This window comes from Delphinapterus leucas, chromosome 10 (genome assembly GCF_059928025.1).
Source record: "Delphinapterus leucas isolate spDelLeu-1000000601 "Yukka" chromosome 10, BTC_Dleu_Yukka2, whole genome shotgun sequence".
In the NCBI taxonomy this organism is placed as follows: Eukaryota; Metazoa; Chordata; class Mammalia; order Artiodactyla; family Monodontidae; genus Delphinapterus; species Delphinapterus leucas.
In genome coordinates, this window is record NC_143138.1 from 103378636 (window position 1) to 103397483 (window position 18848).

Consider the following 18848-nt stretch of genomic DNA (forward strand, 5'->3'; position numbering starts at 1 on the left):
CCGTCCTCGCGTTCGTTCGTTCGTTCGTTTCCACGGGCTCTAGCTGAGCGCCCTCTGGGCACCCGGCGCCTTCTGTCCACCGCGCGGGGACAGGTCGCTCTCTCCGCAGGACATGGGGGACCCGGAGGTGGGGCGGGGGGAACAATAACCGGGAGTAAAGACGGAACCAGACCACTACGGACCAGGAGAAGCCCTGGGGAAATACAGCAGCGGTGGAAAGACCAGGCCCGGGGCAGGGAGGATGGGCCGCGAAGCTGAGCCCGTCCTGCCTAAGAGCCAGCGCGGGAAACCTGGGAAGGCTGCTCGGAGAATCTCGGACCCGGGCAGGCAGCCTGGCCTCAGGGGGCCGCCAGACTGTACGCAGAAGGTCGTGTGAGTGCGCGCGTTCCGGGGAGGGCCCGCAACGCTCATTCTCTTGAAATGTCACCCACAGAAAAGGTGTCGCCCACGGGCAACAACACGGATCACAAATTTAAAGGTCTGCCCTGGCCAGGCAGGTGACTCGCCAGAGAGTAATCAGCAGGGTTTAAGGTGCCCGGGGTGGTGGAGACTGCGGAGGTGGAGAGCACATGTCCTGTGGCCACAGATGGGGAGCCACGGCTCAGCTTTGGCCAAGTGACACCAGGCGGGAATGCTAGCCCAACATTGCCCCATCTTCCCGCTTTTCAAGAGACGAGAGTGTCTCTATGTGAAATCTGAGAGACATTTTGCCTGGTGAGGCCGCCGAGACTTGGGGCTGCGGGCTGTAGCTGTTACCCGGCCCGACTTACACCTAAACGCTCACCAGCGGCAGGGCTGGGGCTTTAAGCCAGGTCTTACCGTCTCCAACTCCCACCACAGCTGGCTCCAAGACAGGTGCTGCCCCAGCAGTAGCCTGGAGTCTAGCCCTGTCTCCACAAGTGCCAAGGAGACGGCAGCTCTGAGTTGTCTCAAAAGTCAGCCAGATTCAGACTGTGTCCTGGGCTCAGCTGTGCCCCTGCACCAAGCAGAGAAATACAGACCTCTGCCTAGGCAGGTGTGAGTCATAAGCTCACTCCAAGAGCCAGGGAGAGTGTGAGGGACACCCTGTAGGAACTGGAGCCCTGTTGCCAGCAAAATGCAGGTCACATCACGCCCCCTCCTTTGTCCTTTGTCCCTATCCTGGTTTCTACCCCAGTGAGGCGAGTTTGCTTTAGACCAGGCTGGTGCCCTGGTGCTCTCCCCTGTCCCAGCAGGCTGAGGACCCCTTACACATCTTTGCTTCCCCTCGGCCTGGCACATCAAAGGCTCCATAACTGTTTCTTGAGTGGACCCACCTCCAAACCTCCAGCCCACAAAGACACCGTCCTCTTCAGCAGACTCCTGGGTCCCAGCCTGGGTTCCAAGGCTGGGCCTGGTCCCTGGGAAATGACTGACAGGGAATGGCCTGCAGAACTGCGATTATTTGGGATTTGTTCTTCATGTTAATGCGGTGCTGGTTCCTTTCTGTTTCTTTAATGCCATTTTGTACGAAGGTAGTTCAAAGTTCTTTACGAACAGCTAGTAATTAATTCAACTTCATTAAGGCCAATTAATCCAGGATTAATTATAAATTTGCTCAGAGGAAGTTATTATACTTTGCTCTTTGATTTGAGTTTGGCTTTAAAGATTCTTTTAGGAGTAAAATGGAAATTTCCTTTTTCTCTGAGGGTATCTACCTTGCCAGTGATTGTGTTAACCACATACCTTCCTCGACATGTCCCATACTAACCTCAGATGAGGTTGTCACCCAGGCCACCACTGTGCTCCGTGGCGCTCCCAGTACTGAACAGATCTGCTAATGCCCTGTTAGCTGCAGGGTGGGAGCTGATGTCCTGGCAAGAACTGGCCCCACACAGGTTCAAATCATGGCCCTACCTCGTGCTGGCTGTGTGCCTGGGAGCACACCTTCCACCTGGATATGGATACAAACTCTTTAAGGTCTACAGTGGTCGGCGTCCCCTCCCTCTTCTGTAAGACTCCTCTACTCTCCTTGGAGGTATCACACTCCTCTCCTCCAGGTCACGATGGGGGCTGACTGAACGCTAGCTCTAGGGGTGGGCCCGAGACTCAGGTCCATTCCAGTAGCCATGACCATTGGTTTGGCAGTGAGCGTGTGACCCAAGTTAGCACAATCGGAGAAAACCCTGGAATTTTTTCCAGGACAGGCAATAGAAAAGTGTGCTCTCTGATACTGGACTAAAGCCTGGGGAAATCAGTCTGGGCCCTAATGGGACCCCTGGAGGGAAGCCTGGCCACAGCAGAACAGTGGCCTCCAAAGATGTCCGTGTCCTGGAACCTGTGATGGTGTTGCCCTCCATGGTAACGAGACTTGGCAGGTGTGATTCAGTTAAGGATCTTGCGATGGCGGGGATGGGGGAGGTGGGGAGCTCACCCTGGATTATCCTGCGGGCCTGATGTAGTCACCAGGGTCGTTACAGGAGGGAGGCGGGAGGATCAGAACCAGAGATGGCGTCATGAGAAGACGCTGCTGGCCGTTACTGTTTTCAAAGGCGGAAGCAGAACATAAGTCCAGGAAGGTGGGCAGCTTGTAGCCTCTGACCCCATTGCCATGTGACGCCAGTGGGACGATGGTCCAGGTGGAGCCCTGGGGACCTGCAGGCTTTCTCGGCATCTGCTGCCGGGTTTCCCCACCGCAGTGGGATGTGCCTGCTGAGACGGACGGAAACTGTTCCCCAGCAGAGAAGGTTGCAATCGGAGGCGCAGGCCTCACCCTGGCTAACCTGACCCCATCCCCAGCCCCACTTCCTGCCTCGGGCTCCAAAGCAATTCCGGTGAGTGCCCTCGGGTACTGTTTCCGTTTGAAAAGCATGACAAGATTACCATGAAGGGCAGGACACACACACAGCAGGCAGATATCCAAGGGAGAAATAGCCCATGTCTTTATGTTCCAAAGCTCTGATGCCATTTTCTGTGCCCCTCCCAGTGCTTGAGCCCATTGTAAAAGATCTCACTGAATTCTTTTAATAATCCCAGGAGGTGCTGTTATCGCTACTTTACAGCAGAGGGAAGAGGGCCAGGAGAGGTGACTTGCTCAGGCCCTCTGTTCCCTGCCAGCTGATCCTTGTTTTATGTCAGGTTTTTTTCAACCTCAGTGATATGAACCATCTTCATAATTTATGCAATATCCAGGTACCACCTACAACTTCATATTTTTCTTTAAGTTTGACTTAAATAAATAAAAGTATCTCCCTTACACAGAAAAACATTATCACTTGCCATAAATAGCTGGGAACCACAACAACCTCAGAATCAGGATCGTTAATAAAAAGAGAGATTAGCAAGCGTTAGAAAGGGGTTAAAGTCACACTCCACCCCCTAAGACTCACTGAATTAGAATTAAAAAGGCAATAATGTTCTCACTATGTGGATCAACTTTATTTAATTTTATGTCTTGTACCACCTCTAAGGTGTCCCTTCTGTCCCCAGAAATCAGCCTGGGGCTGAAATGACAAGCATGCCAATGAGGTTGGCAACGATCATAAAGGGGGGTGAGAATGTGGGAATAGAAGACCAGGGACTAAGCCCATTAGCTTAAACAGGGGACTCCTTCAACAGGGACTTTTGATTTGATTCTGATTGGTTTGGATCTTGGGGATCATGGCTCTGAAGCACACCCCAGACACTGGGAATTATCCTGCTCGTAATCATCGTAATAATCTTTGTCGTGCGTTATATTCTCTCAAGAGCTTTAAAGGCATGTTTGCAGCCACTAAGCACCAAGCAAATGATCTCCCTACGACTGGAACATCAGAAAAAGAATGAAAGAAAGACTGACAGAGAACGTGAACCCGACGTCATAACCTGTGAGCACCACACAGAGGGTCAGCAGAAGCTGCAAGGCCTCCAGAGTGGTAGCTGGGAATAGCGCTAATGCCTTCAATTTGTATTGCATCCCTCAGGCTGAGAGACTGGTCAAAAGGGGGAAATTGTTAAAAATAAGACAATGGGCCCAAAACGCAGTGGCTTATGCTAAGCCTCAAGTCACCAAATCAAGACTTAGTTACTGGACTTCCCCGGCGGTCCAGTGGTTAAGACTCCACGCTTCCACTGCAGGGGACGCAGGTTCGATCCCTGGTTGGGGAACTAAGATCCCACATGCCACGTGGCATGGCCAAAAAAAAGAATTAAGTTTCAGCTCTTTCCCCTTTGAATGGTCTTGGCACCCTTGCTGATATACTGAGGGTTTATTTCTGGGCTCTCTATTCTATTCCATTAGTCTATATGTCTGTCCTTGTGCCAGTGCCACGCTGGTGATAACTGCAGACCATTATTCAATGTCCCATTAGTTAGGATACACTCTCAGCACTCAGCTGAGCCTGGAGACCATGACAACGTGTGGCTCCACGGGGACCCTGGGTCATTGCCCCCCTCCACATGCAGCAGCCTTCTCAAGATGTTGGAGAAGGCAGAGGCAGGCTTGACCTGGGCTTGTGGGCTCAAAGGTCAGGTGTGAAAGAAGTCAAAGCAAGGAGCAAGCAGAAGCACTGGGAACCAGTGGCTGAGATGCTCAAGCTTGGACTGGAGAAAAGAGGGGTCAAGGCACTGGAGGTGAAAGAGCAAGGCTCATGGGAGTGAGAGAGAGAGAGCAGGCAGGTCTGGGGTTGTCACACAGCACAAGCTGGGATGCAGCTGTCCACTCCATTCCTTGTATGTGTGTCACTGCACAAACCCATGGGTGGAACCCTAACTCAAGTTATTTTAAGCCCCAACGTCAGTGCCATTTACACTGCCAAGTAGGGCAAAGCTGGATCTGGGAACGTAGAGGATTTCATCAGGAATCTGCCAGCTTTCCCTTCTTTTGTGCTGGCTTCATTCTCAGAGTCTTCCCATGAAGTGGCAAAGATGACCCGGAAGCCTAGGACCCAAGTCTCTTTCCCGATATTTCCAGTAAAAGTGCAGGTCTGAGTGTCATTGGACTGTCCGCTCACATCTCTGAACCAATCACCATTCTGGGGAGGAGGGGATACTTTGATAGGCCAGGCCAGGGTCCCGTGTCCATTCCTGAAATAAAGCTGGGGGTGGGGTCAACCCATCTAAACCACCTAGATGCCAAGTGGGGGAAGGGTGGTTCTCTACAGAAAATTACAGTGAAGGTGGCCAGAAGAGGTAGGAAGGGTGCTGGGCGGGCATAATAACCCCTGTCCACTGCTATTGGCCTCACCTACCTTCACGCACCTTGTACACTTTGGACACTGGCCTGCCGCATCGTCTTCTGTTGAAATGAAAGGAACTGCCTGGCTCTGCAGCCAGGCCCAGCTTCTTTGCACACTGGACCTGGGGTCTAGGCCTGGGAAAGGCATTTGCTCAATTTGTGATCTTGGACAAACTCCATCCCCTTTTAGGGCCTCAGTTTCCTCACCTGTAAAAAGAGAATGTTAGGCTGGATCAGATGTTTGAACTGTTGTTTAGCAGGAAAAAAATGTAACAGCTCTGGTGGAGGGGGAGGTGGGGGCCAAAAGGTTCCATTCACTGACAGAAACCATTATCAAGTCCCATAAGATCCGCTGTGTAAAATACCTGCAGCAAAACTGCATGATTTTGTGTGTATGTGAGGGTCCAGAACCCTACTGAATTTATAAGAAGCCTTAATTGTGAGCCAGGCTGTGTGCCAGACACTGGGGTTAAAATGATGAACAACACAGACGTGGTCTACACTTTCATAATGCCTGCCATTTAGTGGGAGAGACTAACATTGACCTGACAGTCTTGCAAGTAATCAGAAACCTAGACTCAAAAGTTATGATGGAGAAGTACAAGGAGATGTGAGAGTCAGGAGCTCCTGCACCTGGATTTGACTTCAGGTCTGTCTCAACCCTAATGCAAGCTCCCCTGAGCTCTGGGCCAGTCCCTCCCTTTCTCCGGACCTGAGTCCACTCAGGTGTGAAATGGTGACATACCGTCTGCTTCCGAGGATGTTATCCTTCTGTCAGGGATCGGTCCAGGCGTTACCACGTCATGGCGCCTTCCTTGGCTCTCCAGCTTTTCCAGATGGCCCTGCTCTGGGCTTGCACACCACGTGGGGGTACCTACTTTGGCACACCTCATGTTGCAAGTTTCCCAACTAAGGACTGAGCTTGTCAAGGCTGGAGATTTTGTATTTTATGTGTGCATCCTAGTGCATGGTACTGTCTGGCTCACAGCAGGTGCTAACAAATGTTTGTGGAATGACTGGGTGGATGGGAAGAGTACACTTTTGGGGGGAGTGTTAATATCATCATGGAACCGGACAGGACACGGCCACTGGCTAATTGTCTCATCTGAGGTCGTGGGATGGGATGAGGTTTACACCGGCTGCAAAGCCTGAAGTCCTCAGGTGGAGTTCCTACTCTTCTGATTACTTGCTGTGCGTTCTTCATAAGTTATTGGGCCTCTTTTAGCCCGCATCTTTATCTGCATTAGGAATTACACTAAACGTCATCCACAGCCAACTTACTCTAAGTAAAGGGAGGGGTGGAGGCGAGGAGGAGAGGAGGAGGACAACCCCAAGGAGGATGCCGAGCACAGCCTCCCCAGGGAGATGAAAGGCGTGGGAGTCAGAAAACGGCTTAGTGGGCACAAGTCGAAGCTTAAGTTCTAAACCTGTCTCTTCATCTCCAACACCGAGGTCGAACTTGATCTCCGCAAAAGGGTATCCATTCGAATGCGGTCACGGACGCGAAGGCGCCGTGAAGAGCGGGACTCGGGCCCTCACTGCGGCGCAGCGGCCCACCCGGGCAGGAAGCGCCGGCTGCGGGGGAAGCCAACCTCGGGACACAGCCGGAAGCGGGTAGGCGGAGCCTTCCCGGCAGCCGCGACGGGCAGAGCCAGGAGCCAATGGGGCGCTGAGGAGTTCCCGCCGCGGCCAATGGGGAGCTGACCGAGGCGGGGCCGGGCCAGCCGCCTGGTAACGGCCGCGTGGTAACCGGCTGCGCGCTGCTAGGGCTGAGCGGGCGCTCGGGCTCCAGGTGCGCAGGATGAAGATCGAGGAGGTGAAGAGCACCACCAAGACGCAGCGCATCGCCTCCCACAGCCACGTGAAGGGGCTGGGGCTGGACGAGAGCGGCCTGGCCAAGCAGGCGGCCTCGGGGCTCGTGGGCCAGGAGAACGCGCGCGAGGTGTGGCGGCGGGGCGGGAGCTGAGGCGGGGGGACGGAACTGAGGGGGAGACTGAGGCGCGGACGGGGCTGAGGTGGGCCCGGGCTGCGCGGACCTGGGGGTGGGGCGTGGGGAGGACGTCCCGGGGCGCGGCGACGACCCCGCGGCCTCGCTCCTGGCCGCGAGTCCTGACTGACCGCCATTCCTGACTGACCGCCGCTCGGGGCCAGGCCGCCCGCGCGGCACGGGGGTCGGCGGGGAGAAGATGGGCCAGGTCCCTGCTCTCTGGGAGCTCGCGTTTCAGACACAGACATTTAAACCGCTGAACAGAAGAGCCGTTATTAGACTTCGGGGATCAGTTCCTGGGGGGCTCTGCGGGCCCGGGCACGGCGTTTGAGTTGCTGTGAGCGCAGTGAGAGGCTCTGGGACTTTTATAGTCGGGAGGTGATCCGCCTGAGCAGGTGGCAGCTACAGAGGCCTTTCTGAACATTCCCGTTAAGCCCACTTCTGCTAAGTGATGCTGGTGCCAAGTGCCTTCGGCCGCATTATCATCCCAAAACTCTTCAGGCTCGTTGTGTGTGTATTTTTTTTTTTTTTTTGATGAAAACATTGAGGGTGGGAAAGGTCACTTCACCCATCCTCTTGCCGCCCAGTTTAGTAATAGTCATGCTGGAGTTTGTGCCTGTGTGCCCCTGACTCCTGAAGCAGCGCGCTCTGTGTTAGGACCGCCCCCTCGGGCCCCCTTCAGCCCTAACTTCAGCCCATTTTGCCCCTCTGCCCCTGCGGTGGCTCGGCAGCTACAGAACTCCTGGGTAAGACTCTTGCCTCCTAGCCTGATTGTGCTAATAGAAGGGGCCAAAGAGAAGCCTCTGGTTTCCATTTGGAACATCAGGTTTCCAGAGAGCAAATAGTGACAGGGCCAAGGTGACTTTGAAATTTCTCCTTATCCAGCTTCCGCTCTCGGAGGGCCTGCAGCCCCGTTTCCATTGTTTCATTGTTCATCACCGCCCCTGTGCCTGCCCCTCCTCCGCTTTGTTATGACACTTTTCAGACATACCGGAAAGGTGAAAGACTTGTGTAGTGCGCACCTGTGTGCCTGAATTCTACAAGTAACATTTTACTCTGTTGCTTTGTCTTCTGTCTGCTCATTTATCCATCGAACAATCTGCTTTTGCCTTTCAAAGTAAGTTGTAGACATTAGCCTACTTTACCATTAACCCATTAGCCTTTGTGCCACTGTGCTGTGAACTCTGTTTTCAGATGAGGAAACTGTGGCTCCTAGAGGTTAGGTTATGGATCTGTGGTACTCGGCTGGTAATTGGTAGAGCCAGGATTTAAACCTAAGTCTGCCTGACTCCAGAACCCATAGTCTTGACTCTGACGCTGTGTGCCTCCATATGAATGTGAGCTTCCCAAGGATAGAGGCCGGGTAGCATCATACACCCAGAACTTGACTCGTTATAGGGACTCAGGAGTTACGTACTGAATTATTAGGCATCCCGGGATGCCTCTGCCACCAGGTCCTTGTCTGAGTCTGGTCGCATCAGCAGCCTGTCCTCATCTGAACGGTGAGAGTTAGACGAGGCCATCTCTACAGGCCCTTCCAGTTCATACTTCTTAAATTTTGGAATTCACTGGACATGTCTCACTGGAGAGAAGGAGCCTAAATGGAAGAAGATTAAATGCAAGGGGAAGTGTGTGAGTAAGGGTACGTAGCCAAGGTTGGCAAAGGCTCTTCTACCTCTGAGTTGCCCACAGAGTTCCAGTGCTGTGGATTATGAAATCAGAGGTTACTGTGGAAAGACCATAATGGCTCTTAGAGATGCAGCGTCTGAAGAATATCTTCTAGGCTCTGTTAAGTGCACTGTGCTTTTCCAGCTGAGCCAGAAATGGAGTAGGGCACGTCCACATGCATTCCTTGAACCCACGTTTTTGAGGGGCTGTCTAAGTGTGGGACCAAGGTACGTCTCCACAGTCCATGGGGAAAGTGGGAGAGGAGATAAGATGTGCTCACAAGACCCTGCCCACGAGGTACCACCCAGGTAGAGGAGCTGTGGGCCTGCCCTGAGGCAAGGACGGCGCACCTTGGAGACAGTTGTGCTTTCGGTTTTTAGATCAGTGTGAGAAACCTTGAGATTAGGTGTTTAAGGAGTGTGACTTTCTCAGCCTTACTCCTTTAGAGTTAAATACTGTAAAATACATAAAACCAGGAACGCATTTATGGAATTTCTAAACACACACGTATCAATATGCAGTCAACTCTTGAACAACATGGGTTTGAACGGCATGGGTCCACCTATTCACAGATTTCTTTCAATAAATACATATTAGGGTGCTACATGACCCCCAGTTGGTTGAATCCAGGGCTGCTGAACCACAGATATGGAGGGCTGACTGTATAGTTACGTGCTGATTTTCGCCTGCGTGGAGGTTGGGCGCCCCTAACTTCAAGGGTTCATGGGTCAACTGTATATATGTGTATGTGTATGCGAAATACATGCTGTATGTATATAATGTCCATACCTGTCTATATATAATATAGATGCTGTAAATGGCTTAATACTCAGAATATTTAAAATATACGAACGAACAAGTAATTTAATCTTGAGGATTTGAAGGGCATTCCTTGGATCTTAGGATGCTGTAGGTTAAACCTCACGTGTGGCATTTGCTTACAGCATTCTGGGATAGTTAACTGATGGCCAACTAGTAGAATATGTCATTGATTCTTAGCCCTTAGTGGGTTAATTTGGGAATGTGATGAAAGCTGTGACCCCCTCCCTGGAAGAATGCACATTTGAACATATACACACAGTCTTGTTTCCAATTTTGAGGTGTGTGGGCCCCTGGAGTATATGCCACTGCTCCCATTTGTACCCCTCCTGTCCGTTATCCACATAGCAGCCATCAAGATACTTTAAAAACAAATTTTCAGAACATGACATGCGGCCTAAGGCTTTTTCACTGGCTTCCCATTACACGTAGAATAAAATCCAAACTTTACTATGGACTGGAAGATTCTCTTCTGAGTGCTGCCCCTCCTGCCTCTACAACCTCATCTTCCCGGTCTGCTTGTTTTCTGAACTCTGGTCAGCACAGCTTTTCTGTCCCTTGGACATGCCAAGCTCATTCCTGTATTTTGAATTTATTGTTTCCTTTGCTTGGAACACTGACTCCTGCCCTGCCTGCAGCTTCGTATATCAAATATAATGTCAAGGAGGCCTTCCCAGGTCACTCTTTATTATAGAGTAACCTCTGCCCCCAGCCGCTTGCTCTTTTCTTGCCCTTTTTTCTTCATAGTAGAGATTCTGTGTTTGTATGTCTCCTCCACTAGGACATGAGCTCCATGGCCCTCTACTGCCCCTGGCGCCTACAGCAACACCTGTGGTGTCCTGGCACTCGATGAGTCTGAGTTGTGTGGACCAGACACTGGACTTTTTCCTCCTGTGAGACATTTTAATATTGATTTATTATTTCTTTCTATTGTGGTGTCTAGGCATGTGGTGTGATAGTGGAATTAATCAAAAGCAAGAAAATGGCTGGAAGAGCTGTCTTGTTGGCAGGGCCTCCTGGAACTGGCAAGGTACTCATTTTCTCTCATTTTTTAAAATCTACCCAAGAGGATGATCTTAATGTCTAAGCCAAATTCAATTTGTGTCTTAACTAGTCTTTGTTTAGCTAAATTGGTTATGTGTATGTTTTTAAAACCAATGTGCAATAATACAGTTGAGTATCTAAAATCCATGCTTCTAAAATTCAAATTACCCTGGCTGACCTCCAGAGAAAAGAGAGTGAAATCCTCAGAGGTGTCTCATTGTCTCTGTAATTTGTCTTTTATCTCTTTCAAGTCTCCTTTGCTTTGGAAATATATTTCTGTTGGCCTAGGGCTTCATAAAATCTTGGGAGTGACATCTTACTTGAGGGGGAAAGAAAACCAGTCAGCAAGCAATTTTCCAAGTGCTAACTTGACCCAGCACTATTCTGGCTGTGTGAGAGATGGAAAGAAAAAGGAAAAAAGAATTAGAGACGTGATTTTTATCTCCAAGGGCCTTACAGTCTCTCCAGGACAGAGAGGACACCATGGCAGCATGAAAAACTCCAGTTGAGCGCTAAGCTGCGAGGCATCGCCTGATCTTAAATGCAGCTGGAATTGCAGCGGGAGGTGACACTTGGGCTGGTGTGGCTGGAGGGGTTGAAGCTTGACATTTGACTTGGCAGGGAAGGAAAGGGCCTTCCAGGCTGAGGGTGCAGGACAACTTGTGGGATCTGTGAGGGGCTTGGCTGGGTGCCTGAAACGCACTAGAGTCCCCAGTCTGGGCCCTGCTTGTTCTTCCGGAGGGCTGCTTGGTGCAGGAGAGGAGGAGCCTGGGGGAGTCACTGTGTAAAGAAAGGGGTTCCAGGTCTGGTCCCTTAGCCTTTCTGAAGCAGTAGCACAGCCCTGCCTGTTGGAGGGAGTTACTAAAGTGGCGGTTGTAGGATGATGACTCTCATTATCGTGTTGAAGTCATATGAGTGAATTGATAGTATGTCTTTTACTGGTGTCTAACCATAGAGGAGGAAGTGCTATGTTTGTGAACAGGTATAAACGTGAGCTTTAATTCCCTTTCTGCTTGTCACTGTATTTACCATTTATTTGCTTACTGTTCCTTCTCATATCTTAGACCTTTGCTCTCCCTGCATTTCCTTCCTAAAGTACATCATTAAGAAGGTCCTTCTAGAAGTTTGTTGGTGGCAAAGTCAGGTTTGTATTTATTGTGTTGCCCTTGTTTGGAAAGAATAGTTGTGTTGGATATATAATTCAGTTGACAGATGTGTTCTGTCAGTACTGTTTCTCTCAGTGATATTTGCTACCTTTTGGCTTCTAGTGTTGCTTTTGAGAAGACTGGTTTTGAGGATTTTGTCTTTTCTCTCTGGATGTTTTTGGGATATTTTGGTTTTGGTGTTTCACTGTGACATGCCAAAGTGTGGACTTATTTTCATTTATCCTGCTTGTTAATAGATCTGAGTACATATTGTGTCTAATAAGTTCTGGGAACTGGTCAGCCTTTGTCTCTTCAGACGCTGCCTTTCCCTGTTCTCTGTCTTCTCTTCTGGAGCTCCAGCTAGGTGAGGTTCCACTGCAGAGGTCCTCCACTTGGGCCGAGTTTGCCCCCCGGGGAACATTTGGCACTGTCCTGAGACGTTTTCGGTTGTCACACTTGGTTGGGCCGGGAGTGCTGCTGGCATCTTGTGGGTGGAGGCCGTGGGGTTTGCAGGGCACCCTGCAGAGCACAGAGCAGCCCCTGCAAGAGGAGTTCTCCAGCCCAAAATGCCCACGGTGCCAAGACTGGGAAATCCTGGGCTGGAGCTTCTCATTTTGTCTACTTAGTCTTTGAACCTCTTTTATGTTTTCTGTTGTTTTGACTCTTCTGCGTTCTGGGTAGCTTCATTAGACATCTCTTCCAGTCTATCTTGTAAGCTGTGAGGAAGCTACTCTTTAATCCAGTCCATTGAATATTCCATTTTGAAAAATTTGAAACCTACAAAAGAGTGGAAAGAACAGTTTGATGAATCCCTCTGTACCCGACTCATAGGTAACTAAGTGTAAATATTTTGTGACATTTGTGTTTTCTCTATGTTACTTCTAAACCATTTGAAAGTAAGTGCAAGGGACCTTCTCTGTCATTCCCATGATGCTGTCATCCACCCAAGAAATATAATGTTGCTAATAAAATTAGCTAATATCTAGTTTATATTAAAATATCTCCAAGTCATTTCAGTTTGTGCCTCTTTCATTTTTTTATATTTTTTAATTGAATTATAATCACATATCACACATTGCATTCATTATTGTCTCTTTAGTCTCTTTATCGAGAACGGTTCCTGTCCCCAGCATTTTTGGTTTCTTTTCTTTCATGACATTGACATTTTTGAAGAGCCCAGGACAGTTGTTTTGTAGAGTACCCTACAGCTGTCCTCCAGTGGTTGTCTGATTGTGTCTGAAACATTCAGCTCTTTGGCAGAACACGATGCAGGTGATGTGTCTGGAACCTGCATCACAACAGGGGGCTGACGCCACATTCTACTATGACGGACTGGTTCCCTCTGAAATTTATAATCATCTGGGAAGTGACACTTTGAGATGTCCTGAATATCCTTTTACCCTATGGCTGTAGCATTCATTGATGGTCATTGCTTTATCAGTTATCGCATTGGTGGTTGCAAAATGGTGATTTTCTAAATCTGTCATATCCTCTACATATATTAGCTTGCTTTTTTTTTTGTAATGAAGAAGCCCCTCCCTCCCCCACTCATTATTTTTAATTTCTTCAAAATCTGTTTTTTGCTTATTTGTTTGTTTGTTTGTTTTGGCCGCGCCATGCAGCTTGCAGGATCTTAGTTCCCCGACCAGGGATCGAACCCATGCCCCCTGCAGTGGAAGCGTGGAGTCCTAACCACTGGGCCTCCCGGGAAGTCCCAAAATCTGGCTATTTTTGATAGCCTCTTGTTCCTTGTTCGTGAAATACTTTCTTGTTTATTTTGTATCCTGTATCTGCTTGTGGACTCATGTTTGATCAAATCTGAGGCTTCCCTGATCTCTTGATTAGGGCCAAGTGCTTCCTGAGAGGACTTGGGAGGGCCCCTGCTGTGCTGCCAGGACAGGGTACGTGAAGGAAATTTTGTGGCTTGGGTTTTCTGGCCATCAGGCAGTGTAGAGACCAATCCTTAATCTGTTTGAGAGCCTGCTGGTGAGACTTCCTCAGCCAGAGCTGTGGTGAGACGGACAAGCCTGTCTTTGTCCCTTGGAGATTTTCTCTGTGGCCACCTTGTCTACTGACATGTGCCCTTCAAGGCTCCTTTTTATCCAGGGGTTTCTGGCATCTGTCAAACACCTGCCCAGCTTTTCAGAGTAGTAAACTACCTTGCAACGATAGTTTACTACTTTGGGTCTATCATGACTACTTACTGATTCTAGATGTTTTGTAACAGGAGGGAGCGGCCGTGGCTCTAGTGGCCGCTTTGCTGGAAGCATGGGTCTCTGGTGCTTTTGTAACATTGTACCCATGGACCTCAACGTTCAGACAACTTAACTGAGTGGCTGGCAGGAGTGTGGTGCTTGTTCAGAGTATGGCCATTCCCCTCCTGAGGCCTGCACATTCTTTTTTTTTTTTTTTTTTTTTTTTTTGCGGTACCTGGGCCTGTCACTGTTGTGGCCTCTCCCGTTGCGGAGCACAGGCTCCGGACGCGCAGGCTCAGTGGCCATGGCTCACGGGCCCAGCCACTCCGCAGCACGTGGGATCCTCCCGGACTGGGGCGCGGACTCTCAACCACTGCGCCACCAGGGAAGCCCTACACACGCTTAATAATAGGGCTTTGTGTTTGGGTTTTAGAAAAAGGTGTTCGGATGAAGTTGAAAACAAAGTACGTTTTTTAATCTTTTGGCAACAGCCTCTTTTTTGTGCCACTTGCGTGGGGGGTGGGCACACAGAAATAGGTCTTGGAGATCGGGGTTTGCATCCTGACCCTTGTGCTTGCTAACTGTTTGACTTGGGTGAGCTGGAAATTTCTGAGTTTCAGTTTCTAAATTCACAAAAGGTGAACTAGATTATCAAGTTCATAGGCTGCTTGGGAGGGTTCAGTGGGATCCCTCGTGCAAGTCACCCAGCCCTATATAGTAGGTGTAGGTATAGTCTGCACAGTAGCCACATCATATGCCAGCCTTCTGGGAGCCTTTAAATGGAGGAAACTAGACACACCTGAAGCATTTCTTAACCAAGCACTTATCATATTTTTATGGAATATGTCGATCATCTCTTCTGTATTTGGTGGTGGTGGGGGTCTGCATTGAATCAGATGCAGCACTGTCTTTGGAGTTCACAACTGAGGGAGGGGAGTTGGGGCCTGTAGCGACAGGGGAAGAGAAAGGTGGCGGGGTTTGGATAGAAGGTGAGCGTGGCTGGCCTGAAGCTCCTGCTGGGAGTCCTGGTGTCAGTGTACTGCTACCTGCCCCGTTACGCTCCAGAGATTTTTCCCTTCGCTCTTAGGATACAAGAGAATACAGCTTTAGAGGTATCAGCCTTGAGGGCACAGACTCAGATGCCTACTCAGACGGGCAGTGGGGCTGAGTGAAGCGCCCGGGAGCCCGCACGAGCCCTTGCTGGGGAGGCAGCTGCCCGCATGTCCACTCCCCGTGCTGCCACGTGGTCATAGGGGCCCCTTGTGGCCAGACCTTGCTTCTCAGAAGAAGCTAAATAACTGTATTTTTATGTGAAATTTCCCAGCATTAGAAAATGGGCAACAACTGAGTTTAAAAACACACATGAGGACTTCCCTGGTGGTGCAGTGGTTAAGAATCTGCCTGCCAATGCCGGGGACATGGGTTCAATCCCTGGTCTGGGAAGATCCCACGTGCCACGGAGTAACTAAGCCCGTGCACCACAACTACTGAGCCTGTGCTCTAGAGCCCGTGCTCCACAGCAAGAGAAGCCACCGCAGTGAGAAGCCCGCGCACCACAATGAAATGTAGCCCTCGCTCGCCGCAACTAGAGAAAGCCCGTGCACAGCAATGAAGACCCAGCACAGCCAAAAAAGAAAGAAAACACACGAGACTCTGCAGGCCAAAACAGGAGCAGTCTGTGGGCAACCAGTTTGCTACTGGTGATCTAACCCAGGACTTTGATTTGACAGATGAGGAAGTCAGGCACCAGAGATTTGCCATGTACCTGGGGTCACGCTGAAGATTAAAGTAGCACCAAACGGGCAGTGAACAGAAGAGGAACCTTTACTGAGCCAGTTTTAAAACTGTCTCGGAGATCTGTGTCATCCTTCAGTAGCAACCTTGTTCTCTTCCTTAGCCTGTACACCTTGGGGACCTTACCTGGGCTCTCGTGTCAGAGTTGAGGAAAGGGGAAAACAGTAGTAAAAGGCCGTGGTGTTTCCCCGTCCTGCACCAGCTTGAAGGCGCTGGCTTTTCATACTTGCCCTTCGAGCGTACACCTGTTAGTCTTCGTCTGTTCAGCATCTGCCAATGGTAGTTATCTTGGCAAAAGTAAATTTGACGTTTATTAGGGCGTGTTCAAGTGTAACTTCACCAGTTCGTAGCTTCAGAATCCTAGCTTGTGTGTCATTCTTCATGGTTTGCGGGGCCACTCAGCATAAAGTGGACATCCTATCGTTTGTTCCTTGATTATTGATTTCTAATGGGTTGTAAGTTGGTGCCTTCCTGTGTCTGTAAAGACAGAAAGCAGTATCTCAGAGACCCAGTGGTGCTGTTCTACTGCAACGAGGTCAGAACCCTGTTTTGACACTGAGGGAACAGTTTTGGGAGACTATACCGACTATTCTGATAGGAATCTGATCTCTGGAACCCTGCTGTCAGACTTTAAGGTTCCACTGTGCCATTTTCTAGATTATGGTACCGAGGACGTGTTATCTAATGTGTCTCAGCTTTCTCATTTGTGAAATGGGGAGAGTAGTGGTGTCCACTTCGTAGGGTGAGTGGAAGGGGCATGTGAAACATCGGGAACTGGACTGGCCAAGTCTCAGTCGTGGCAAGTGTTGTGATGACAGGGCCCATTTTGCTAGAAATCGACTGTCCACAAAAGTCATTAAACGTTTATTGTGAAACATGCAAACCATATTAAAACTAAAGAGCTAGAGTTTCAGTTCCTAGTTAATAATTTTTTTATAGCATATGTTCCTGAATTGTATTTCAAGAATGTGAAACAAGTGCATTTCCTTTGTTTTCTTCTGTAGACAGCTCTAGCTCTGGCTATTGCTCAGGAGCTGGGTAGTAAGGTCCCTTTCTGCCCGATGGTGGGGAGTGAAGTTTACTCCACGGAGATCAAGAAGACAGAAGTGCTGATGGAGAACTTCCGCAGGGCCATTGGTGAGTACCCTGCCTGCGCCCAGTACCCATCTGCGCCTAATACCCTGTCCATGCCTGTCCAAGGCTTGTCCTCACCTGCCTCTTCCTTGTGAACATGCCTCTAGGACTTGTGTTCGTGGCACTGCTGTTTTTCTTTTGGTGCCATTAGAGTTATCTTTGCAAACGAAACGTAAACCCAGTTCTTCCAATGGAAGTGCTTTAGCAGCCAGCGAATGTGAGCCCAGCTGTGGGGCTGGGGCTCTTCATCTGACAAAGTAGATTTTCCTGGGAGCCTTACTGTGCTTTTAGAGATGACAGTCCCCTGAAAAAGTTCTGGATGTAAGCCAACAGCACTGTGTGTTGTGCTGTCAGAACGCCCGGCCTGCATGCTGAGCCGGTCAGCAGGCGAGGAAACCACGTGGGACGGTGGAGCTTCAAGGCTGTGGTGCCAACCGTGCAGGGCCTGGAGCTGCTGTACTGACTGCCTGTGACGTGCCAGGCCCTCCACTGACTGTGGCCTTTCACTCCCCAAGAGGAAATTCTCAGTCTGCATTTTGCATCTGATGAAACAGAGTCTCATAAAGTTAAATAACTTGCCTACTGTGACCCAGCTAGTAAGTAGCAGCAGCCCTACAGCCTGACCCTACACCTGTCTGACTCTGGAGCCCGTGCTCTGACCATGTGCTGCGAGCAGAAAATGGCCGCTCTCCTGAATTTGTACCTCTTACCAGCCAGCACTTCTGGGGCGTTCTCCTGGCCTCATTCCTGCTGATCTAGTTCTGGGGAAATCTTAGTTTCCCTCAGACCTACTTGTAGACATAGCTTATTCCTGTTAAGCTATGAAAAAATATTTAATGCACACATGAGTGTCTCTATCTAGGATATACTTGCCGAGTTACAAGTTACGAACACTTGTCAGAGTGCCTGTGTCATTTTACAGTCCCTTTGGTTGTCAAAACAAGGTAAGGGGCTTCCCTGGTGACGCGGTGGTTGAGAATCCACCTGCCAATGCAGGGGACACGGCTTCGAGCCCTGGTCTGGGAAGATCCCACATGCCGCGGAGCATCTAAGCCCGTGCGCCACAACTACTGAGCCTGCGCTCTAGAGCCCGCAAGCCACAACTACTGAGCCCGCGTGCCACAACTACTGAAGCCTGCACACCTAGAGCCCGTGCTCCCAACAAGAGAAGCCACCACAATGAGAAGCCCGCGCACCGCAACGTAGAGTAGCCCCCGCTCACCGCAACTAGAGAAAGCCCGCGCACAGCAACGAAGACCCAACGCAGCCAAAAATAAATAAAATAAATAAATTTATTAAAAAACAAACAAACAAAAAGCAAGGTAAGTATTCTCAAGAAGGAAACTTACTAGAAAACTTCAAGGAAATTATGAAAGTTTAAGAAAGAGTAGATTTGTCTAAGCCCAGAATTCTTTCCTCAGGAATGGTAGAGCCTAATTGAAGGGTATGGTCATGTAGGGCCTTAGAACATGGTAGGGCTTTGCGTGCTACGTGGTGCGAAATGAAGGGAGAAGCAATGGGAGAGTGGAGTCCCTGTGGCTGGGTGTGGAGAGTGAGGGCAGAAGCAGGGAGCCCACGAGGAGTCTGAGCAAGAGGTGGTGGTGCGTCGGCCGGCGCGGTGGAGCTGGGGGTGGGAGAAGCGGTTGGATTCTGGGTCTGGTGGGATGGTGGAGCTGATGGGATTTCCTGAGAGATTAGCTGTGGGGCTGGAAGGGAGAGAAGAGAGAGGAGGTGAGGATGAGTGCCAGGCGCTGCCGGGTTTGGAGGTGGGAGTATGGGGAGGAGCAGACTGGGCATCTGTTGAATGTCGCTGTGGGTGTAGTGGGCCGCGTTCATCAGTGTAGCCCCAGTTCCTGGCCCACGGTGGGTGCTCCGTGACGTTTTTCTGA

The 18848-nt window shown here is 50.1% G+C and overlaps 1 protein-coding gene and 1 long non-coding RNA gene across 2 annotated transcripts in view; one reads left to right on the forward strand and one right to left on the reverse strand.

Moving 5' to 3' along the window:
- Positions 1-6: 6 nt before the first annotated feature.
- Positions 7-6676, reverse strand: LOC111168797 (uncharacterized). The gene is made up of 3 exons (XR_002643088.2): positions 5919-6676; positions 5187-5380; positions 7-5022 (listed from the first exon to the last, which is right to left on the reverse strand). It is a non-coding gene; the product is annotated as an uncharacterized LOC111168797 (long non-coding RNA).
- Positions 6677-6894: 218 nt separating this feature from the next.
- RUVBL1 (RuvB like AAA ATPase 1) overlaps positions 6895-18848 on the forward strand; it is a 35113-nt gene continuing 23159 nt past the window's right edge. The window contains exons 1-3 of the mRNA XM_022562530.3: positions 6895-7115; positions 10591-10677; positions 16830-16962. Of these exons, the coding sequence (XP_022418238.3) occupies positions 6975-7115; positions 10591-10677; positions 16830-16962 (361 nt within the window). The 5' untranslated portion in view covers positions 6895-6974. The remainder of the gene's footprint in view (positions 7116-10590; positions 10678-16829; positions 16963-18848) is intronic.